The 25902-nt window shown below is 45.7% G+C and overlaps 1 protein-coding gene across 1 annotated transcript; it reads right to left on the reverse strand.

The window, feature by feature from the left end:
• Window positions 1–530: 530 nt before the first annotated feature.
• On the reverse strand, window positions 531–5806 carry LOC123160696 (choline monooxygenase, chloroplastic). Its single transcript, XM_044578542.1, has 10 exons — window positions 5419–5806; window positions 4370–4415; window positions 3845–3980; window positions 3217–3291; window positions 2936–3139; window positions 2733–2828; window positions 2361–2479; window positions 2184–2277; window positions 1279–1329; window positions 531–881 (listed from the first exon to the last, which is right to left on the reverse strand). Exons 1-10 carry the CDS (start codon window positions 5690–5692, stop codon window positions 744–746), a joined length of 1233 nt encoding a protein of 410 aa, XP_044434477.1. The 5' UTR covers window positions 5693–5806; the 3' UTR covers window positions 531–743.
• Window positions 5807–25902: the final 20096 nt, after the last annotated feature.

Genomic DNA, 25902 nt, shown 5'->3' on the forward strand with positions numbered 1-25902 from the left:
TTCATCCCTGTCAGCGTAGACGATATACATATACAGTCACTTCGTCTGAAAGCTAAGATTAGATTACCCTTCTAACCTATGTATCCAGCTCATATGTCAGTTCATGCACATAGGTAATTATTAATTATATTTTAAGACAGTAAAACCGAGTCTAAAGCGAGGTCTCTCAAGCCCCAAACTATTTCGGTAGTCGGATTACACATTTAGATCATTTCTGGCCGTCACTTGTTTACAACAACTGGCCTGCCTGTCCTAATGGGCAGCTATTCTGGAGACTTTTTTGAAGGCCTGTCATTGATTGGGCTTCATTGGCGTATTTTCAGGGGGTGCTGCTAGACTTACGAAACCCAGCTACGTAAAGCTACGTGCTAGACTTACGAAACCCAGCTACGTGCTAGACTTACAAAACCCAGCTACGTAAAGCTACGTTCTTTCCTTAACGCTAAACTAATCGCCCCCCCCCCCCCTCCCCCCCCGATTTTCAGGGGGTGGGCCTGGGCCTATTTTCTCTCCAACCAAATCAGGCCAGGTCACCTTTTACGTAGGTTACATAGAAATCTTTACGTAGATGTAGCAAAGCTCTAGTTTCACCTGGCATAGTCCAATTTTGTACGGTTCAAACACTCTGTTTTGTACCATGGGGGACGAAGACGAACTGTAGAATTACAGCCCTACGGCTATGTGCTCCCAGCTTGGCAGTTCACAATTATATACACAATATTGAACGCTGCACATAAGTATCACTAGCCACTGAGGTTGGCGTGCAGGAGGCAGTGGAAGTGGTGCATGGCCATCTCCACAGACGGCGCGTACCTGCCCACGCCGTAGGCCGGCGACTCCAGGCCCCGCTGGACTCCCTCGCACAGCGCAATGTCTTCAATCTGCAGCAGGGTAAAACACATCAACATCACCGGATCACACTTTTTATGGTACACTCTTTGCTCGCGACATTGCAGCACCACCACAGAAGCGATTTCACAGTTGTGTTTTGTTGCTCATGCCATGGTTACCGTGCATTTATTGATGCAATAAAAAAAAGCATGGAGTCCATCGAGTAAATGCAGTTAGAATACCATGCAATTTACAGGACCTCATTCATATTGGAATCTCTAAAAAGACTTATATTTAGGAACAGAAGGAGTACAATGCAGTGACTGTAGCTCATCAGTTTTACTTGGAAAGCATGGAGGTCCACTTGAAAACAACAAAATTAGTGATTAAACGCAACACTGGATCGAGCTACCTTGGCGACCGACCATCAGTTTTATGGTAACATACCTGTACTTGTTCGCTGTCTTTTAAGCTTCTATTGATAAAATCCTGGTCATCCTGCACATTCAACACGGATGAGTCAACTGAAGATTGTATACAGCAAGCAAGAAAGAAAGAATATGAACATTTCAAGGACCCTCCATTTTAGATTGTAGAGGATGTAACAAATCACTACTTGTTTCAGAGGGAAACTTGATTAATATATGAAGTTAACATCATCATCCATTCAGAGACATCACTCGGCTTTTAGATCTTAAGACCAGTACCACCATCTATTATGAATGGATTCGTCCCAAGCAAAGAAGTGAAGCACAGTTCCTCTGACTTTGGTGATTTTCAGCATTGGAATTCAGTCGATCAGCAAAGACCCCTCATAACATCAACTTCCCGTCAATGCGGAACATGACTATTGCTAATGTGATTATTAATGCGTTGCCTTAACCTTTCTCCCTCTGCTCATGCAGACATGCACTGTGCTTCTCTGCCTTTGCCATGGCTCGCAACTACTTTCTACTAGTATTGCCTATCATTCACAAGTCGTTTACACCATCTTGGTGCATTCTTAATGCAAAGAGACACTTCCCACTTCCCAGCGTGTTCGATAATCACAAGCTGAAAGCAGACACTTTATACAAACATGTTTTGCCCGATGATCTGTTAGTATAAAGCGGAAACACTCTTCGAAAAATTAGTCTTGTCCAATCAAGTGCGAGCAAAACATAAGCACATTATAGTGCTCATGTTTGCAATCAAACTACCATCACAATAATGTGCCACGCTAGCTGTGTATAAATAATAAAGAGTAGAAGACACCATGGCATGTCACTGAGATGTGACAATATATGAGCAGTACATATAAGTATGTACTGAAAAGGCATAAAATGGGTATATGAGATCAGGAGAATATATACCAGAAGAGATTCATCCAGAAAATAATCAAAAACCACTTTACACCTGGTTGCATCCAATGGGACAGCTAGATTAGTGTCCATCCATGGACCATACCTGAAAATTATTAGTTATTCACATCTGCATACATCTAATGTGAGCAAAATGAAACAACAAGTTCTGAAGGATGCCCACTGCACCTATTGATCATAAAGTTTGGATAAACAAAAGCATAGGTAGCTTTTGTCCCTAAGCGGTCGATGTCTTCTTGTTCTGCAGGCGCACTTTCACATCTTTGAACACTAACTCTTTCGTATGTCTGGATATAAGTACATCTAATTAGAAGTCATCCTAGAAAAGGCAAAGCCACAAAAGTTGCAAGGAAGCAGTGGCATTGGTTCAGATATGAAGATTCATTAAAAGTAATAACTCGATAGTTTCAACACAAAAACAAAGAGAGAATATTCATACTGGTTATTGAAATATTACTAGTTGACATCAAGTCAACTATACCTAAATAAAATATTGTCAGGAGGAATAATGCAGAAGGAAAAGGGGTTTACAAACTATACAAGTGTTTCATAGGATTGAAGCTGAAGACCGGATGCAAGGGCCCCATGTGCATATGGAACATGATACCCACCATCTAGATAGTTGTCACAAAATACCTGCATGATAAAATATACAATGGGCATAAAGAGAGACTCAAGGGATTATCAATGCTTCAGTAAGACATCATCAAAATATTGGGCATTAAATATTAATAATAATGGACCTTCCAGTTACATTCGATAGTATACTCTCGCCTGCAAATATGGGGTAGTGAAGTGTTAATGCCACTTCTACTCAACAGATCTGAAGCACTACCCAGCCATTCATCTCCAACCACATCACCAACAGTATCTTGAGAGGAATTGTCAAATCTGGCAAGCACAAAAGGTCCCCATGTAGCAACCTTAATTGGTAAAAGACCGAAATCCTGTTTCCAGAAAGAAGCATAAGTTGCAATTTTGTGGGATTGAGAAGCATAGAGGCTCAAAAGGAGTTGTGGTATACATTCTTGTTGAAGTTCTTGATTCCTGATATTCTTGTAGCTTTCAGGAGGGTACCATCTAAACCATATGTCCAACCCTACAAAATTGTATAGCTAGTTAGCTACTGACTCACAAAAGAGGCAAATAAAAACTAACAATATGATGATGAAATTCAGTTTCTGCCCAACCTAAAAAGCAGAGGCTTCACCACACTTAGTTCCCTTAATAATGAAAATTACACTAATAAACATATGAAATCCACTGATGTTTTTGTTGTTTTGTGCCATTGTTTCTAGTTCCGGCAGTTCTGCAGAGACACCAATAAGCTGGGGGTCCAACTAAAATTGCACCGAATATTTTTGGAATTCAACTTGAAACGTTTAATCCCCACACGGGACATGTGGATGTATCTCCTCATTGTCATATTTATATTTTAAACTATCTTTGGTTAATAGCATGTGGATTCCATCCCATGAAAAATCTCAACTAAACAACTTTTGAGAAAAGATATGTGGCCACACTACTTACCTCAGATCTCAATAACCGAAGTATTCAGATGATTATCCTAGAGAGTCGAAGAAAAATTATGATATGCAAGTACAGACCACAAATATGTACCATATCTACAATGTGTTTATTAAGGAACTCACGTGATAAGGGCATTGGAAGCAAGTCTTCTGACCACTTCCACATGCGAGGAGTGAGGCATGATGACGACACACATTGTGAAAAGCTTGAAGTTTCCCATTTGCATCCCGGCATATGACAAATTCTACATTTCCGAGGCTGTTGGTTCACCTTATTAGATGATTGAAATTAACAACCTCCAACATGAATTATCTTATTTATCATAATTTGGAGGTAACCATGACTAGAAGATAATTTGGAGGTAACCATGACTGGAAGATAATTTCGAGGTAACCATGATTGAAAGTTGCAAATTTTCAAACAGGTGTTTTGCATGCAGATCCTTGTTAGATCTATGGGGGACCTAAACTCACCTGAACAATTTCCATTAAGCCAAATAATTTTGGCAAGGTCAGTTGCAAATTACATGGTGGGAAGTTCTAAAACTATTATAAGAACCTTTACACTTATAGACAGTCTGCACATCAGATACTGTAGAGAGTAGAATTGATTCAGGTAGCAGAAGCATGAAAGCAAGATGGAATCACCTTCCTGTGAAGAAATCATTGGGGTTCTTGACTTGTCCTATGTGACCTGGATAAGAAGCATGCAAGTAGGCACCATGTAAGCACTCAGTAAGGAACTACAGAGGTTAACTACTGAAAAATGATAAACATAAATTTTACTGAATGTGATGATCTACCAAATCGTAAGGTACTCCTTTCATTGATTAATATAATGCATTAATTCTATTGATTTTGCAACAAATATAGACCATACCCTAAACTTAAATGATGTTTCCCAACTGTGCGCTATTTAATTTATTTACCATTTGCATTTGTTCATCACCACCCACACAGGCACACCACATATTGTCTAATATTTTTCCAAATCAATTACGACCTATAAGACTAATTTCTTCTATGTATAAATACATGATACATCCTACATTAATCAACAAGTGATTGGGGGGGGGGGGTGTTATAGTGGCAATTGCGTTAATGAAAAGTTAAAGAAGCATAAGTGAGCAATGAGACAGATTATTCAGTAGGTACACCGTCTGTTCACAAATGTAAGATGTTTTGCCTGTTTAAATTAAACGGCTTACATTTGTGAACAGAGGGAGTACAACAGAAAGAGTAAAGCAATCAGCGACTCGTTGGCAGACTAAACATTGTCTGGCAGTAACCAGTAAGCATTGATGTGAGCAATGTTATCAAACATATCACAATTCTCTATGAGCCAGGAAGGCTCAAGTGGACGGTCACTCTAGGAGACCAACTCCTGTTACAAAACTACAAATATGTTAACATTTCGATAGGAAGTGATTTAATCCCATACGAGCACCTTGCCCATGATCCCAGTTAGTTAGTCACGGGACCTGATCACCCGAGACCTGAACTGTCCATTTCAAGCCAGTCTGTCAGTGAACACTCAGCAATCGGTTCAGCTGTCACCGACTCACCATGTCCAGAAAAGTGACACATGATGCATGCAGCTCAAACTGAATCAACAACAATCGATCGCCAATGACACAACTAGCGACTGTTCCTCCTGAGAGCTGGAAGGAAATTTCCAGGGAATCGAGTGTGCGTACCAACGGCCTGCCACCCGCGGAGGAAGACGCGGTCGAGCTCGAGCCGGAGGAACCCCGGGTCGATGTACCACCCGCTGGGTGGCGTCACCGCGCAGGCCAGCGGGATCGCCGGGTCGAACTCCGCCGCGAGCCGCCGCGCGGGCTCGCCCGACGATGACGCCGCCGCGGCCGCGGCCACGCACACGCGGGACGGCGCGGCCCGGCAGGCCCTGGGGCGGGCGGCTGCGGAGGCGGAGGAGGACGAGGACAGGGCTAGGAATTGCGCGGTCGCCATCGCCGGCCCGGGCGAGCCGCGTGCGGGTTGGGAGGAATTGGAGTGGGGGAGCAGCCGGCCGGCCGTGAGTGCCTTCCGTTTTGTCGTTGTTGCTCGGTTGGTGCTCTGCTTAGCGATGGACGAGGAAAAGAGTTTTTTTTTTAAACTAGGTAATTGCCCGTGCGTTGCAACGGATCATACATATTTCTAATATAATCGTTCAAATATATAGTATTAGGATTCTCAATGTCTCATACACATTAGATATTAATTTTACCGTTAAGTCGGTACTCTCCTCCTTCCCCTCCTCTTCTCTAAATCTTTTTTTGGTTATAATTTGCTTCTGTTCACCCATGTTGGGATCTTCCTATGAGAAGACACATGGAGGAATGCTTGTGTCATAGTGGTTCGCACAGCGCCTTGGGCTATATATAGAAAATATATATTACCGTGAAGTGATCTTATATTTATCCATTATTCAAATTAAGGTAGTTTCGACATTCTTCTTTGACCGTAAAATTTCCCCCTAATCAACCAGTACGACAAAACAGAATAAAACCATAACAATGTAACAAGTTAACATTGGCGAGGAAAATCTAGGACTGTACTGTAATAAAATGTACTTTCAGCAAGTACATTAATGGTGGGAGCCAGTATCATTTCTCATCAACGCAAAGAATTTTCAGAGCTAATCTGATAGAGCCATCTTGTCTAGGTATATCAAGTAAAGAGAATATGCTAGCTCCATTGGGTTATTTTCTAAAGGAATGTCCATTAATAATAATAATCAAACCCTGAACATACTATGAACTTTTACAATTCGATGCGAGTCAGCAAATAGGCAATCTCTGGTGACATCACAAGATTTTATTAAATTTGGCACGATCAGATCCTTAAATACCCGAGTAGCATATATAATCCAACCACGAAAGAAAAAAAATGCAAACCTGAGTAGCCCTAAGAAGGGGCAAAAGATGCGAGCTACCTAAACAACCTTTACATCAGATGCGCAGCTATATCAAACTCAAAGGTAATCGTGTAAGTAAAGTAGATGTATGTATTGTACCGATATGGAATTTAAAGAATTGCGGTAGTGGAGAAAAGATGAGAGCAAGGTACCATTTCGATTAATTGATGCTGAGTATTGTTCCACTGTTCTGATCTTATGCTCCTACTGTATTCCTCCAGTACAGACTCCTGTCAAACTCGTTAGGCTGGAATAACAAAATAATTCAAAATAAAACAATTTTGGTTGTTCACAAAGAAAAGCGTGAACAAGTTCTTCCTAACCAGATGGTTCAATAATCACTGACCTTGCGAAACTTGATTCACCTGCATATAGCAGCAACACAGGAAGATGTAAAATTTCAGAGATGAGGTTGAATATAGTAACAACAAAAAGAATTGGACATCAGGAAGCACATAATGAGGCTTTGATGATTAGATTTATCTATTTCTGCAGATAGTGCGACAGTGTATTGCGACGACATGGCAGGCGCTCAACAGATGACGATGAAGTCCTCCGTGATCACCTCTTTGATCAGCGTGATGGAGAAGCCCCTCCTCCTCGGTTATGCCAACGGCTGGGCAGGCTACAGTGTCATGAGTGCTCAGTTGAAACAGTTAAAAGGATATATAATCATTATTCTGACCTAATCCTATCGGAAATAATAAATAGGAAAACAGTTAAATAGGCTAAGTAACAAATAGGAAAAACAAATAGGCTGGAGTGACAGGAGTGTGGGCACAAATGCACACGAATGGACCAGACGCATAATCCTATTGGTTACAGTGTTTTAGCTCCATGAAGTTTATCCCAAAATGCCATAATCAATACCTGAGAGCAGCCTGGAAATAAAAGAGATACATTTTTATTGGAAGATCCAAACAACCTAAACGACTTTGACGTTGATTCTCAGAAAAAGAAGACTTTGACGATGAAACTATTGACCTGCTGCTATGGCTATTTTAAGTTGACCTGCTGCAGAAGGCTGGTATCAAACTGAACATAGATGTAATTAAACGGACAATTCGTTACAAATAACCTACTGGGACAATTCATGCTGACGACGAGGTTGGTACCAGATGGAGCATCGATGGATGCCTCTGCCCTTGGAAGCCATCTCATCGAGGACACACTCCATTCACTCCATGCCTGATCTGGAGGTTGCGTGATAACGAGGCCACCATTACTTGACACAAGGGAAGAGAGCAGAGGACGCTGACCAATAGGAGGACTGGTAGAGGAGGCAGGTCCATGCGAAAGGATTGAATTTGCACCATCATGTTCCAGGCCGCCGCGGAGCACGCGCCCATGGTGAGACGACGTAGTGGGGGGACGCCGGGATTGCGGCGTCATGGGAAGGCGCCGGCATCGTGTAGGTCAGGCGCCGGTGGAACGCAGTGTGGCAAGGAAGGCAGGAGGCAGCGCACTATTTGGACTATCTCTCACGTACGTCTGTCAATCAATCCCTTTCCAAATACCGTTGTCTCCCGATTGTTTTATGGAAGGAAACGTGATTAGAGCGCCATGATCTTGTGCTAATAAATCGGCGGAACATTGACTAAAAACCTGTGTAAAAGAAATCAATGCGGGGAAGGGCGAGGGAGGGAGGCGGACGAAAACGACATACGTAAGATGGACTACGGAACCTTAGGCTTTTTTAAGGTAGTAGAGATCAGGAAAGAGTTCGTTCGTTTTTTTTAAGATAACTAGGGATTTATTCAAGGATCATCATATCCGGAATACAAGCAATGTCTTGTAATACCCCTAGCCACACATGGCGGCCCAGCGGCAGAGACGCAGCTCCTTTTGCTACCGAGTGGGCCTCGAAATTATTCTCCGTACTTTCAAAACGGAAAATAACAGAAGTAAAAAAGTTTCGATAGATTTCATGCAATATTGGCGCATAAACTGGCGAAGCTTCTCTGTTGATGTTTGTAATCACCTCTAAGCAATCCGAAGCGATCTCGAGACTCTGCAAATTCAAGTCACGTGCCAGGGCAAGAGCCTCGCTGCATGCTTGCGCCTTCAAGCTTGACGGGTCGATCACACCATCAAAAACAATCGCTGATGCCCCTACAAATTTGCCTAACCTGTCCCGGCACACTATAGCCGATGCGCCTTTCTCCTCAAGAGTAGAGATTGCTTCGTCACAATTTATTTTTGCTGCATCTCCTGCTGGTGGCAGCCAAGCTCGCACCTTCGGAGCTGAGTAGCGGCCCGGCTTCATCCTCGAACCTTGAACAACTGCGACATCGAGTTCCTCCAAAAATCTATTGATGAAACTCATGGTTGACAACGGACTCTGGAACTCATTCTCGTGTATGGCTTTCTGTCGAGCCCACCAGATTGCCCACATTGTTACGAGAACTCGGGTGAGATCTTGATGACTTGTCGTTTCGAACAGCCAGAACAACCATAGCTTCGCATCAGCGTTCTGATTTGATATGACGTGCTCAAGCAGCTCCTCATCACCCAAAGCCCACACACACGTAGCCATGCGGCAGCTGAGTAAGGAGTGTCGCCAAGTGTCCTCGTCAGCACCACAAATAGAGCATGTTGCGTTGTCCGCCATCTTCCTCTCATGCCGCACTGCGCCTGTTGGAATCGATGTGTGCGCCAACCTCCAAACAAAAACTCGGATTTTGGAAGGAACCTTCACTTTCCATAGCTGAGACCACGACTTCCTATCTGCTGCAACATTTGAGTGCCCTGGTCGGTGATCCAGCCAGTCCTCCCGTTGGGCTTTGATAGCAGAGATCATCTTGTATGCAGAACGTACAGAGAACACTCCTCTTTTGTCATAATGCCATGACCAAAAGTCATCTTGTGTCCGAGTGCTTAGTGGTATATTTTGTATAACCTCCACATCAGGTGCAATGAAGTGCTCCTTGAGGGTTTGCTTATTCCACACCCTGGTGATAGGGTCAATGAGGTCCAAGACCAAAGCTGGTGGATTTGTCGATCGAGCACAAATGGGCCTGAGCTTGTAGTCCCTTGGCAGCCAATTCTCATGCCAAATGCTAGTCTGAAGACCACTTCCGATTCTCTTTATCAGCCCTTGTGCCAGCACGTCCTTGCCCTCGATGATAGAGCGCTAGGCCTAGGACGGAGCCGCGCCCAGGGTGGCGTCCAGCAAGTGACAGTTCGGGTAATATCTAGCTTTAAGCACGCGTGCACTGAGCGTTTCCGGTTCCATCAACAGTCTCCAAGCCTAGCATGCGAGTAGAGCTAGGTTGAACAGCTCAACATCTCTAAAGCCCAGACCTCCCATGAACTTTGGTTTCGACATGGTCTTCCACGACACCCAAGCAGTTTTCCTCTGGCCATTCTTGCTTCCCCACCAAAATTTCCGGATTATGCCATTGATGTGATCACATAAACCCCGAGGTAGTTTGAAACATGCCGTAGAATAAGTAGGGATTGATTGAGCCACTGACTTTATAAGAACTTCCTTCCCTCCCGCTGATAGGCACTTCTCCATCCACCCTTGGACCTTGTTCCAGATTCTATCCTTGAGGTATTTAAACGACCCTTCTTTTGCCCTACCCACATTCGTCGGCAAGCCCAAGTATTTTTCTGACAATGATTCGTTATGGACAACAAGTATATTCTTGATAGAGTCACAAGTAGCCTACAGATACACCTTTGCTAAAGTAGATAGATGATTTGTCCACATTGATCCTCTGTCCAGATGCATCGCAATATGTCCTTAAGAGCTCTTCCACACGTGTGGCAGCTGCGTCACTAGCCTCAAAGAATAGTAGGCTGTCATCAGCGAAGAGGAGATGGTTCACCGAGGGGGTGTTTCTGCCACTGAAATCCCCCGAATTCCTCCTTGGGCCTTCAACAAGCACGACAGCCCTTCAGCCGCTAGCAAGAACAAATATGGTGATATGGGATCCCCCTGCCGCAAACCCCACGTTGGACTGAAAGCATCCAAACTACCACCATTAAATAATACCGAGAAGGAAACCGAAGAGACAAACCTCATGACTATCTCGGTGAACCGAAGACTGAATTCCATCTTAATCATGACTGATCTTAAGTAGGTCCATTCCAAACGATCGTATGCCTTCATCATATCAAGCTTAAGGGCACAAAATCTATTTCCTTTCACTCTCTTGGTCTTCATATAATGCAAACATTCATAAGCAGTGATAAAATTGTCTGTGATAAGGCGTCCAGGAACAAAAGTCGACTGCTCTTCGGAAATGATTTCGGGGAGAATAATCTTCAGCCTGTTTGATAAGACCTTTGATGCGATCTTGTAGACCACGTTACAAAGGCTTATCGGCTGAAATTGTCCTAAAATTTTTGGACTGGCTATCTTGGGAATTAAAACGATGAACGTGTTGTTTATCTCCTCCGATGAATTGACTCCATCAAGCAATCTGATAATCATCCTTGTGACCTCATCTCCACACAACTCCCAATGTTTCTTGAAAAAATGTGCGGGAAAACCATCGGGGCTCGGGGCCTTAGTCGGAAACATCTGAAACAAAGCGTTTTTTACCTCCTCCTTGGTGTACCCTTCGTTGAGCCTGCCATTCATATTACCATCCACCCTCATAGGGATATGGGATAAAACTTCTTCCATGCCTATAGTGCCTTCAGATGTGTATAGATGGGAGTAAAACTCCGTTGCCATCCCTGCTAGTTCATTCAAGTCCGTGCATGTCGATCCATCCGCACGGTTAAGCACTGTAATTTAGTTTTTTGCACGGTGAGCATTTGCCTTCCTCTGGAAGAACTGACTATTGCTATCTCCCTCGGACAACCATGAAATACGTGAGCGTTGCCTCGCCATAATTTCCTCCCTGTAGGCAAGTTCCACCATTAGATCCTCAATTCTACTCTCCTCTTTGCTCAGTCCTATCCTCAATAGGTCAGCTCGTAGCACTGCAAGTTGGTTACGTAGCAGACGCAGCTCCTGACGAACCGAACCAAAAGTACTCCTCCCCCATCGTGATAATGACTATGAAATGAATTGGAGCTTGTTAGCCAGTTCCGCGGCCGAGGAGGCCGGGCCATTGCCATTCCACGCTGCCTTGACTACCCCTTTGAACCGGTCATCTGTTTCCCAAGCACACTCATATCGAAAAGGCTTCTTCGCAATACGGAGGTTTCCCGCTTCTAGTTCATTCATGAGAAAAATTGGGTTGTGATCACTTTTAACTGCTGTTAAGTGCTCAACACTTGCATAGGGAAAAACATTCGACCAGCTTGGCGTGGCTAGAGCCCGGTCAAGCCGGACCCTGCAAAACTGGCCTCCCGTTACTCGCTTCTCAAAGGTCCAGTCCAGCCCCCTATATCCAATATCAGAAAGTCCGCAAAGGTCCACCGCCTCTCTGAACCCAGCCATTTGAGCACTATCCCGTGGATTAGGCCCCATCTTCTCCTCCTGACGGAGTATCTCATTAAAATCTCCTATATAGAGCCACGACAGGGTACTTTCTCCTCTTAATCTCTTCATCGTGTCCCATGTATTATACCTTAGGCTTCTATTTGCTTCTCCGTAGAAGCAAGTGAGGCGCCATTGAACATTGCCTGGCTCCAATACCCACGAGTCAATATGATACTGAGAAAAAAATCTTTATTACCAAGTTAATATCCGATTTCCAAAAGATACATAAACCTCCACTCTGACCACTACTAGCTACTGCAAAACTACTTTGAAAACCCAACAATGCCACCAAACCTTCCACTCGATTCTTTGCTATTTGGGTCTCCAAAATACATAGAACCGACGGCGCACTAGCCCCCACGAGATCGCGGAGCTCATGTACTGTCGCGGGATCGCCAATCCCACGGCAGTTCCAACACAGAGTCCTCATCACGCTCGGCGGCCCTCCTCAAGGGAGGCCGCCTCCATAGTTAACTCCATGTCCTTCCCATCATCACCTTGCTGCCTCCTCCTCTTAACTATAGGATTCTTCCCTGGTGTAGATACCGGAGCACTATTGCTAGAGCTTGGAGTCGCACCCTCCAGCAACATGACCGTTCCAGCAACCTTACCAGCGAGGTTTGATATCGGTTGCCCCCTGATAGTGATCGAACCATCGGCACTAACAAGCCGCTTACGAGCTCCTCTTTCAACATCCAAGTCCATTTGTTGCGCCGGCTGTGAGTTATCTTCTTGAGCCCCACCTCTACCTCTATCCACCGTTGTCCCCCTTCCTCCTTGTCCCCCACGGTCACCCCTTCCAGTCTCTCTCCCCCTTCCTCTACCTGCACCATCTCCTCTCCCCCTTCCTCCATAAGGCTGATGTTGGTGTCAAAACCGGCGGATCTCGAGTAGGGGGTCCCGATCTGCGTCTTAGGCTGATGGTAACAAGAAGCAAGGGACACAATGTTTACCCAGGTTCGGGCCCTCTCGATGGAGGTAAAACCCTACTTCCTGCTTGATTAATATTGAAGGTATGAGTAGTACAAGAGTAGATCTACCACGATATCGTAGAGGCTAAACCCTAAGAGCTAGCCTATGATGGTATGATTGTAATTGTGATCGGCCTTCTAAGGACCGTGCTCTCCGGTTTATATAGACACCGGAGAGCTAGGGTTTACATGGAGTCGGTTACAAGGAAGGAAACATAATATCCGGATCACCAAGCTTGTCTTCCACGCAAAGGAGAGTCCCATCTGTACATGAGACGAAGTCTTGAGTCTTGTATCTTGACGCTTCTATAGTCCGGACGATGAATATAGTCCGGCTGTCAGGATACCCCCTTATCAGGACTCCCTCAGTAGCCCCTGAACCAGGCTTCAATGACGATGAGTCCGGCGCGCAGTCTTGTCTTCGGCATTGCAAGGAGGATTCCTCCTTCCGAATACTCCAAGGTTCCCATCATGACGACAGTGTCTGGCATCTTCATCAATGTTGTACTCCTCGGCTTCAGTGTATCAATAATGACCATTTCCACATGTTGAGCGAATGTGAGGAGTCGAGGCATTTTTGCATTCGCCACCCTCGGTCCTTCGGGCTAGCCGTCTATTTGAAGAGACGGGGATTCCCAGATCCAAACCTCACTCTCCCTCCTCAAGCAAGCATCCAACAGAACGCCCAGAAAAAACCATTCCAGCATGGCCGGTCGTCGCAGATCTTCTGCTCGCTCCCCTTGCCCCAAGCCGGGAGACTGGGGAGAGTGTTCAGTTTCTCATAGCCGTTTGATAAAGTTACAAACCCAAGGGCTCCTCCCGCCGGCATTCATGGTCCCTGTTCGAGCCGGAGTGGCCACCTATAATGGCGGAGAACAAGCGGAGAGATCCCCCAATCCGTCTCCAGAGGAGCGAATATGCTTAATTCCGCATCTGTTAAGGGGCGTCAGGTTTCCTATTCATCCATTCCTTCGTGGGCTTCTGGAGTTCTACGGCCTCCAGCTACACAATTTTACCCCAGCCTCCATACTGCATATAGAAGGGTACGTCGCCCTTTGTGAGCTATTTCTAGGCTGTGAGGCTCACTTCGGATTGTGGAAGAAGCTGTTCTGCCTTGTCCCCCGCAACCAGGGAGAATCCCTATGTCAAGTGGGCAGGGCCGAAGTATGGCGTATCGCTGAGACCGGATACCTATCCGGTACTCCCAAGAAGGCACCAGATAACTGGGCTTCAGAGTGGTTTTATATTGATGATGCTCCCCTTCCGGTTCCAGTCCGGACAGGACTCCCCAAGTTCAGTAACTCCCCGCCGAGGGCACATCTAAGCTGGCGCCCCCGAGGCCCCCAAGAAGAGGATTCCAGGGAAGTACATTTCCTGATAAACAGGATAAAGTTACTAGCCAAATCCGGACTGACGATAGTCGAGGTGATGGCAATATGCATAATGCGGGGAGTGCAACCACTCCAATATCGGAGCAATCCCATGTGGCACTACAATGCGACAGACGATGCCACCCGCTGCGGCCGTAAGGGTCCAGACTCCCCTGCCGCTCTGGCAAGGATACTGTCCGACCTATTCAAAGGAGAAGAGGAAGAATTCCTTCATATCAAACCGCGGGATGGATTCTCCATGTACAATCCCCCAAACTGGGTAAGTCGTCATTTATTTTATCACTTCACTTATTGTGGCGTTCTTTTCTGAAGTTACCTGCGTTGATATTTCCAAGCAGGAACTGAGGAGGGGCGTGGAAGGAATCACCAGCCCTTCTCCGCAGCCAGAGGACCCCAAAAGGGCCCTGGATCTGGGACTCGAAGAAGACCCACATGCGACCGTGGAGCTTGTCAATGGGATATTTTATCGGGCGAGCCGCGACGGCGCCCTGGTAGCTATCACAGCTGATTATCCCGGACTGTTACCTTCGTCGCGTGTAAGCCAAGCCGAAAACTCAATCCTCCGAAGAGGATTCTTTCCTGATGTCACACCTTATTCCTGATATGTCGTGCTTTTGCAGAAGCAACGTTCGGAGCGCAGGGCCGAGCCCCTAGGGACCCGTCAGCCACAGGCGTTCGAATTGGGTAGGCTCAAGAGGAAGGCGATTAGAACCGACACGCCTCTACAGAGGTAAGAAAACAACATGTCATGTAATTTGTTATCGTTTGAAGTATAATGATGCCCTTTGTATATCTTGGCAGGAAGAGGAGTGTCCGGACTGTATCCGGAGGTCCTGCCAACCACGCCTCCACCAGTTGGGCTCCAGGACCAATTTCGAAAGAGGAGGCGGACGTAGGGCCAACGCCGCATAGTCCTCCGACAGAGGACGCAGACATGCTCTCTGCCACAAATTCGGAAGTAGAGAGCGCCATGCATCATCGGTGTCGATGGGTCGTGCTTCGCAACAACATCTTTTCCGAAGAGGCATTTAATGCCTTCAATTCGGGAGACGCATACATCCGAGCCGCTCAAAGTGGACTCGCCCGGGCGACAGTCCAGTATACCAAAGATATATGGGTAAGAAAGTTTGATAAGTATGTATAGTAGTAGCCCCTGAGACTTTAAACGGTTGAAACAACAATTTTAAGTATCAATTTATGCGCAGGTTCTTGTAGATAAGAATGAGCAATTGTCTCGGGAGCTAGAGGAGTGCAAGACCCAACTAAGGGCCACAGTTGCCAAGCTAGAGGAATCCCAGAAGGCCTCATATGGTAACATTTATCGTAATTATATGAAAATGCACCAGTTGGCAACTGGCTGGTATGGCAATTTTAACAGAAAGTTCTGTAGGCAACCCCGGAGTGAATCCGGAGGGCGGGGGAGACGACGAGTCGCATCTCCAGAGGCAACTAAAGGCCGGTGAGCACATTCTTACGCAAGTGAAGCATGATAAGAATATGCTCCAAGATGCCAATGTTCGGCTGGACGTGGAATTGAAAGACGTCCGTGTACAACTGGCGGACTCCGTGAAGGAGAACAAAAGGCTTTGCCGCGGCATTTATCGTAAGTGCCTAAACAAACTGTAGTATAGTTCGGCGAGGAAGCATATTGAAAAAGTTATGTTTGCAGGAATGCTGACGGGTTGCCCTAAGGAGGAGATGCCTGCTTCTGCAGGTGATTTACTACAGGACCTCTCACAACTGCACGAGCGAGCTTGGCAGGTGATGTAGGTCATTGCACGGTCTTTGTGGCCATCAAGCTCCCTGACAAAGGGCATGGGGGGGGGGGAGCTTGTGGACATGCTTCAGGGAGCACGGCGGCGCTTCCGTTTGTGGAAGATATCTGCCTGCCGGCAAGGTGCAAGAGAAGCATGGGCGACGGTGAAGACGCGCTACACCAAGCTGGACCCGAACCATATGGCCGAAGTTTGACCGGCCGGGCCAGATGGGCAAGAAATTCCCGTGAGTCTGGTATATGACCAGGTGGCTTTAGCCGCAAAGTATTCTCAACAGGATTGTAAGTTAGATAGCCTGTTGGATGGTATAGAGGATGAATATAATCAGTCCAAATGACTGTGTAATTCGATGGACATAAGTAGCCCCTAGCCGGATTAAAATCATTTGTCGTGGCGGACCTTTTTGCTTCAGCCCCCGGATCCTAAAGTCCGGGGTGTGTCCGAATACCCGCTCGGTTATATAAAACCGGAGTATGCATGGAGACCAGGCATAGGGGTCATAAGTGCTTGAACAGACAAGTACCCAACTAGTTATGTTATATTGCATGGTTAGCAAGAAACATCTTCCAGGGAGAATAGTTCCGTTAAGGGTTACTTTCCCTGGGTAAGCATGTGTCAAGGCACATGTCCAGACTGCGAACCAAAGCGCAGGATACACAATTTCTGGTGATTAATGTTATTATAAACGAAGACATCTTTTGTTCACCGACCGAATATTCTCTTAAGGAAACTAGCTTTCGGCTTCACCCAGTCTGAGGTACACATCCGGCTCAACCGGCAGTAACAATCACAGAGGTGCTCCCCTTATGCCCTAGCCGAATTAACAGGAACGTAGGGCATAAACACAGGAGCCAGGCAACCCAGCTTGGCCATGTCTTAAGTCATATCGATGCATATAATGGTGAAGAAAAGGCACACATGGAAAAGAAACGCATGTGTGACGGGCAAAAAGCCCTTAAAGTAATTTATATTAAGCTTTCGTATAGGAAGCCCCCAGGTAAAGTTTACACACATAGTGCGGTCGGAGTAATCTGGGAATCCGCACTGTATTAAATACTGTGTGTGAAAGGGGAGAGATCAAGAAAGTAAAATAGGGGGGGGGGCATAATTGAAAAAGGAGGGTTAAGGAGACGAACACTGAGTTCGGCGCTAGGCGTAGAATCTCCGGAGTCCGGCCGCGTTCCATGGGTTCGGCTTGAGTCTGTTATCGGACGCATTATGTAAGCGGTACGCTCCTCCAGTGAGAACTTTGTCGATGATGAAGGGGCCTTCCCACTTGGGTTTGAGCTTGTCCTTCTTCTTCTCTGGTAAGCGTAGAACGACTTCGCCAATATTATAAGTTTTGGACCGCACTTCTCTGCTTTGGTATCGTCGAGCCTGTTGCTGATAGAATGCGGAACGGGCCTTAGCGACATCGCGCTCCTCCTCCAGGGCATCCAAATTATCCTGCCGATCTAACTCGGCTTCCTTCTCTTCGTACATGCGTACGCGTGGCGAATCATGTATTATGTCGCATGGTAGTACTGCTTCCGTGCCGTACACCATAAAAATGGTGTGTATCCGGTGGTGCGATTCGGCGTGGTCCGCAGCCCCTAGAGTACGGAGTCGAGCTCCTCGACCCAATGAGTATCCGACTCTGTCAAGGATCGCACTAGTCTGGGTTTGATGCCGCTCATGATGAGACCATTTGCCCTTTCGACCTGACCATTTGTTTGAGGGTGGTAGACGGAAGCATAGTCGAGCTTAATGCCCATTTTGCTGCACCAAGCTTTCACTTCATCGGCTGTAAAATTTGAGCCATTATCGGTGATGATGCTGTGGGGGACACCTTATCGGTGTATGACCCCGGATATAAAGTCTACGACTGGTCCGGATTCGGCCGTTTTCACTGGTTTGGCTTCTATCCATTTGGTGAACTTGTCAACCATGACCAATAAGTATTTTTTCTTATGGCTTCCCCCTTTAAGGGGTCCGACCATATCCAGCCCCAAGACCATGAAGAGCCAAGTTATGGGGATTGTTTGGAGAGCGGTAGGGGGCATATGAATCTGATTGGCGAAGAGCTGGCAACCGACACAGTGTTGGACAAGTTCCTGTGCGTCTGCTCGGGCCGTCGGCCAATAAAAACTTGTACGGAAGGCCTTGCTGACTAGTGCTCGAGCCGCAGCGTGGTGCCCGCCCAGTCCGGCATGGATTTCAGCCAAGAGCTGCCGCCCTTCCTCTTCGGAGATGCACCTTTGGAGCACTCCGGTAGCGCTTTTCTTATAGAGCTCTCCTTCATGGACTTTGTAAGCTTTAGAACGCCGGACAATGCGGCGTGCTTCGTTTTGGTCTTGAGGGAGCTCCTGCCTATTTAGGTAGGCCAAGAAAGGCTCAGTCCACGGGGCGATGACAGCCATTATTTCGTGGGCTGACGATGTTATTTCGGTGGTAGAACCTCCGACTATGTCTGATAGTTTGGAATCTGGGGATGTATTCGGATCCGTGCTGGTATTGCCGGACTCCCCTTCCCACACCACAAATGGCTTGAACAGTCTTTCCAGGAATATGTTTGGTGGGACAGGGTCGCATTTAGCGCCGATGCGGGCAAGGACGTCTGCCGCTTGATTGTTTTCTCGAGCCACATGGTGGAATTCAAGCCCCTCGAACCGAGCTGACATTTTAAGGACGGCATTGCGATAGGCCGCCATTTTCGGATCCTTGGCATCGAAGTCTCCATTTATTTGTGATATTGCGAGGTTTGAGTCTCCGCTCACTTCTAGGTGCTGAATGCCCATAGAGACTGCCATCCGAAGACCGTGCAACAGAGCCTCGTATTCGGCTGCATTGTTGGAGTGTGTGTATAATATTTGGAGGATGTATTGGACCGTGTCTCCGGTGGGAGAGGTTAGGACGATGCCTGCTCCCAATCCGGCCAGCATTTTAGAGCTGTCAAAGTGCATGATCCAGTTAGAGTACGCGCCGTACTCTTTAGGGAGTTCGGCCTCCATCCATTCGGCGATAAAGTCAGCTAATACCTGTGACTTGATAGCCCGTCGAGGCTTGTATGTTATGTCGAACGGAAGGAGCTCGATGGCCCATTTAGCGATCCGGCCCGTGGCATCGCGGTTATTTATTATGTCGTTTAGCGGTACTTCAGAGGCCACCGTAATCGAACACTCTTGAAAGTAGTGTCGTAGCTTCCGGGATGACATGAAGACCGTGTATGCTATTTTTTGATAGTGTGGGTATCGGGCTTTGCATGGGGTAAGGACCGTGGATACATAATAAACCGGCTTCTGTAGCGGGAATTTGTATCCATCAACCTCTCGTTCGACGACGAGTACTGCGCTTACAACTTGATGTGTTGCAGCTATGTACAGCATCATAGGTTCACCGATAGTTGGCGCTGTTAGGACTGGATTACTGGCCAATAAGGTCTTTATTTTATCTAGTCCGGCCACGGCTGCATCCGTCCACACGAAGTGTTCGGTGTGCCGAAGGAGGCGATAAAGAGGCAATGCCTTTTCCCCTAATCTGGAGATAAAGTGGCTTAAAGCAGCCACGCATCCAGCTAGTTTTTGGATGTGTTTGAGGTCTGTTGGTATATCCAACTGTGACAAAGCTCAGATTTTTGCCGGATTAGCTTCAATTCCTCTATTGGAAATGATGAAGCCCAATAGTTTTCCAGAGGGGACGTCGAAAACGCATTTCTCCGGATTCAGCTTGATGTCGTATGTTCGTAAGTTGTCGAACGTAAGCCTTAAGTCATCAATTAGGGTTTTGATGTGTCTTGTTTTTATGACTACGTCGTCCACGTATGCCTCCACTGTTTTGCCGATTTGCTTTTCCAGGCATGTTTGAATCATGCATTGATAGGTTGCTCCGGCATTCTTAAGCCTGAAAGGCATAATGTTGAAGCAGAAAGGTCTTTGAAGTCGACGCACAGGCGCCAGGATTTGTCCTTCTTTGGTACCATTACCAGGTTCGCCAGCCAATCCGGATGTTTGATATCTCTGATGAATCTGGCCTCAAGTAGCTTGGCTAGCTCCTCCCCCATGGCTTGCCATTTGGGCTCCGAAAATCGCCTTAGGGTCTGTTTAACAGGTTTGTATCCCTTCAGTATGTTAAGGCTGTGTTCGGCCAATCCACGTGGGATGCCCGGCATGTCCGATGGGTGCCAGGCGAAGATATCCCAATTCTCGCGCAAGAAGTCGCGCAGTGCAGCGTCCATAGCGGGGTTCAACTGTGTCCCGATGGAAGTTGTCTTCATGGGGTCTGTTGTGTGGACTTGGAATTTGACTATCTCATCGGCGGCTTTGAATGAGGTGGACTTGGGTCGTTTGTCGAGTATCACGTCGTCCCTGTCCATGGTGGCGCGTAGCATGGTTAAATCTTCTGCCGTTAGGGCTTTGGATAATGCTTCCAAGGCCAGCGCCGCAGTTTTGTTTTCGGCGCGGAGTGTCGTCCGGATCACTAGCTAGAGTGATGATTCCCTTGGGTCTGGGCATTTTAAGCTTCATGTGCCCATAATGGGGTATGGCTTGAAAGCTCGCAAACGCGTCCCGCCCTAGAAGGGCGTGGTATCCTGAAGGAAATATGCCCTAGGGGACATAATAAAGTTATTATTTATTTCCTTATATCATGATAAATGCTTATTATTCATGCTAGAATTGTATTAACCGGAAACATAATACATGTGTGAATACATAGACAAACATAGTGTCACTAGTATGCCTCTACTTGACTAGCTCGTTTATCAAAGATGGTTATGTTTTTCCTAGCCATGGACAAAAGAGTTGTCATTTGATTAACGGGATCACATCATTAGGAGAATGATGTGATTGACTTGACCCATTTCGTTAGCTTAGCACTTGATCATTTCGTATGTTGCTATTGCTTTCTTCATGACTTATATATGTTCCTATGACTATGAGATTATGCAACTCCCGTTTACCGGAGGAACACTTTGTGTGCTACCAAACATCACAACGTAACTGGGTGATTATAAAGGAGCTCTACACGTGTCTCCGAAGGTACATGTTGGGTTGGCGTATTTCGAGATTAGGATTTGTCACTCCGATTGTCGGAGAGGTATCTCTGGGCCCACTCGGTAATGCACATCACTATAAGCCTTGCAAGCATTGAACTAATTAGTTAGTTGCGGGATGATGTATTATGGAACGAGTAAAGAGACTTGCCGGTAACGAGATTGAACTAGGTATTGAGATACCGACGATCGAATCTCGGGCAACTAACATACCGATGACAAAGGGAACAACGTATGTTGTTATGCGGTCTGACCGATAAAGATCTTCGTAGCATATATGGGAGCCAATATGAGCATCCAGGTTCCGCTATTGGTTATTGACCGGAAACGTGTTTTGGTCATGTCTACATTGTTCTCAAACCCGTAGGGTCCGCACGCTTAAGGTTTCGATGACAGTTATATTATGAGTTTATATGTTTTGATGTACCGAAGGAGTTAGGAGTCCCGGATGAGATCGGGGACATGACGAGGAGTCTCGAAATGGTCGAGACATAAAGATCGATATATTGGACGACTATATTCGGACTTCGGAAAGGTTCCGAGTGATTCGGGTATTTTTCGGAGTATCGGAGAGTTACGGGAATTTGCCGGGGAGTATATGGGCCTTATTGGGCCATACGGGAATGGAGGAGAGAGGCCGAAAGGAAGGAGGCGCGCAGCCCCCCTCTGGTCCGAATTGGACAAGGGGTGCAGCCCCCTTTTCCTTCCTCCTCTCCCCCTCTTTCCCCCCTTCTCCTACTCCAACAAGGAAGGAGGGAGTCCTACTCCCGGTGGGAGTATGACTCTTCTTGGCGCGCCCCCTCCTAGGCCGGCCGCCCCCTCCCCTTGCTCCTTTATATACGGGGGCAGGGGGCACCTCTAGGCACAACAACAACAACAATTGATCCCTTGGATCTCTTAGCCGTGTGCGGTGCCCCCCTCCACCATAGTCCACCTCGATAATATCGTAGCGCTGCTTAGGCGAAGCCCTGCGATGATAGAACATCAAGATCGTCACCACGCCGTCGTGCTGACAGAACTCTCCCTCGACACTCGGCTGGATCGGAGTCCGAGGGACGTCATCGAGCTGAACGTGTGCTAGAACTCGGAGGTGCCGTAGTTTCGGTGCTTGATCGGTGGGGCCATGAGGACGTATGACTACATCAACCGTGTTGTGCTAATGCTTCCGCTTACGGTCTACAAGGGTATGTAGACAACACTCTTCCCTCTCGTTGCTATGCATCACCATGATCTTGCGTGTGCGTAGGAAATTTTGAAATTACTACGTTCCCCAACAGTGGCATCCGAGCCTGGTTTTATGCGTAGATGTTATATGCACGAGTAGAACACAAGTGAGTTGTGGGCGATACAAGTCATACTGCTTACCAGCATGTCATACTTTGGTTCAGCGGTATTGTTGGATGAAGCGGCCCGGACCGACATTACGCGTACGCTTACGCGAGACTGGTTTTACCACCGTGCTTCACACACAGGTGACTAGCGGGTGTCTGTTTCTCCAACTTTAGTTGAACCGAGTGTGGCTACGCCCGGTCCTTGAGAAGGTTAAAACAACACTAACTTGACGAACTATCGTTGTGGTTTTGATGCGTAGGTAAGAACGGTTTTTTCTCAGCCGTAGCAGCCATGTAAAATTTGCAACAACAAAGTAGAGGACGTTTAACTTGTTTTTGCAGGGCATGTTGTGATGTGATATGGTCAAGACGTGATGAGATATAAGTTGTTGTATGAGATGATCATGTTTTGTTGAAGTTATCGGCAACTGGCAGAAGCCCTATGGTTGTCTCTTTGTTGCATAAGATGCAAGTGCCAAATAATTGCTTTACTTTATCGCTATGCGATAGCAATAGTTGCAAGAGCAATAGTTGGTGAGACGACCATGTGATGACACATTGATATAGATCAAGATGATGAAGATCATGGTGTCGTGCCGGTGACGATAGAGATCATGATAGTACTTTGGAGATGGAGATCAAAGGCGCAAGATGATCATGGCCATATCATGTCACATATTTTGATTGCATATGATGTTTATCTGTTATACATCTTATTCTGTTTTGTTTGACGGTAGCATTTTAAGATGATCTCTCACTAATTATCAAGAAGTGTTCTCCCTGAGTATGCACCATTGCGAAGTTCTTCGTGCTGAGACACCACGTGATGATCGGGTGTGATAGGCTCTACGTTCAAATACAACGGGTGCAAAACTGTTGCACACGCGGAATACTCAGGTTAAACTTGACGAGCCTAGCATATACAGATATGGCCTCGGAACACGGAGACCGAAAGGTCGAACGTGAATCATATAGTAGATATGATCAACATAGTGATGTTCACCATTGAAAACTACTCCATCTCACGTGATGATTGGACATGGTTTAGTTGATTTGGATCACGTGATCACTTAGATGACTAGAGAGATGTCTGTCTAAGTGGGAGTTCTTAAGTAATATGATTAATTGAACTTTAATTTATCATGAACTTAGTCCTGGTAGTATTTTGCAAATTATGTTGTAGATCAATAGCTCGCGTTGTTGCTTCCCTATGTTTTTACTTCCCTATGTTTTTATATGTGTCCCTAGAGGAAACTATGTTGAAAGATGTTAGTAGCAATGATGCGGATTCGATCCGTGATCTAAGGATTATCCTCATTGCTGCACAGAAGAATTATGTCCTTGATGCACCGCTAGGTGACAGACCTATTGCAGGAGCAGATGCACACGTTATGAACATTTGGCTAGCTCAATATGATGACTACTTGATATTTTTGTGCACCATACTTTATGGCTTAGAACCGGGACTACAAAAACGTTTTTTAAACGTCATGGAACATATAAGATGTTTCAAGAGATGAAATTGGTATTTCAGACTCATGCCCATGTCAAGAGGTATGAGACCTTTGACAAATACATCGCCTAAAAGATGGAGGAGAATTGCTCAACTAGTGAGCAAGTACTTAGATTGTCTGAGTACTATAATCGCTTGAATCAAGTGGGAGTTAATCTTCCAGATAAGATAGTGATCGGCAGAGTTCTCTAGTCACCATCACTAAGTTACTGGAACTTCGTGATGAACTATAATGCAAGGGATGACGAAAACGATTCCCGAGCTCTTCGTGATGCTGAAATCGACGAAGGTAGAAATCAAGAAAGAGCATCAAGTGTTGATGATTGACAAGACCACTAGTTTCAAGAAAAGGGCAAAGGGAAAGAAAAGGGAACTTCAAGTAGAATGGCAAGCAAGTTGTCACTCCCGCGAAGAATCCCAAAGCTGGACCAAAGCCTGAAACTGAGTGCTTACACTGCAAAGGAAATGGTCAATGGAAGCGGAAATGCCCTGAATATTTGGTGGATAAGAAGGATGACAAAGTGAACAAGGGTATATTTGATATACAGGTTATTGATGTGTACCTTACTAGTGTTTATAGTAGCCCATGAGTATTTGATACTTGTTCGGTTGCTAAAAATTAGTAACTCGAAACAGGAGTTACAGAATAATCAGAGACTAGTTGAGGGTGAAGTGGCGATGAGTGTTGGAAGTAGTTCTAGGATTGATATGATCATCATCGCACACTCTCTATACTTTCGGGATTAGTGTTAAACTTAAATAAATGTTATTTGGCGTTTGCGTTGAACATGAATATGATTTGATCATGTTCATTGCGATACGGTTATTCATTTAAAGTCAAAGAATAATTGTTGTTCTGTTTACATGAATAAAACCTTTGATGGTCATACACCCAATGAAAATAGTTTGTTGGATCTCAATCATAGTGATACACATATTCATAATATTGATGCCAAAAGATGCAAAGTTAATAATGATAGTGCAACTTATTTGTGGCACTGCCGTTTGGGTCATATCGGTGTAAAGCACATGAAGAAACTCCATAAAGATGGATTTTTGGAATCACTTGGTTATGAATCATTTGATGCTTGCGAACCGTGCCTTCTGGGCAAGATGACTAAAACTCCGTTCTCCGGAACAATGGAACGAGCTACTGATTTATTGGAAATAATACATATCGATGTATGCGTCCAATGAGTATTGATGCTCATGGCGAGTATCGTTATTTTCTGACCTTCACAGATGATTTGAGCAGATATGGGTATATCTACTTAATGAAACACAAGTCTGAAACATTTGAAATGTTCAAAGAAATTCAGAGTGAAGTGAAGAATCATCGTAACAAGAAAATAAAATTTCTACGATCTGATCGTGGAGAAGAATATTTGAGTTACGAGTTTGGCCTTCATATAAAAACAATGTGGAACAGTTTCACAGTTCACACCACCTGGAACACTATAGCGTTATGGTGTGTCCGAACATCGTAACCGCACTTTATTGGATATTGTGCGATCAATGATGTCTCTTACCGATTTACCAATATCATTTTGGGGTTATGCATTAGAGATAGCTGCATTCACGTTTAAATAGGGCACCATCAAAATCCGTTGAGACGACGCCTTATGAACTGTGGTTTGGCAAGAAACCAAAGTTGTCGTTTCATAAAGTTTTGGTTGCTATGCTTATGTGAAAAAATTTCAACCTGATAAGCTCGAACCCAAATCGGAGAAGTGCGTCTTCATAGAATACCCAAAGGAAACTGTTGGGTACACCTTCTATCATAGATCCGAAGGCAAAATCTTTGTTGCTAA

This window comes from Triticum aestivum, chromosome 7B, assembly GCF_018294505.1.
Source record: "Triticum aestivum cultivar Chinese Spring chromosome 7B, IWGSC CS RefSeq v2.1, whole genome shotgun sequence".
NCBI classification, from domain to species: Eukaryota; Viridiplantae; Streptophyta; class Magnoliopsida; order Poales; family Poaceae; genus Triticum; species Triticum aestivum.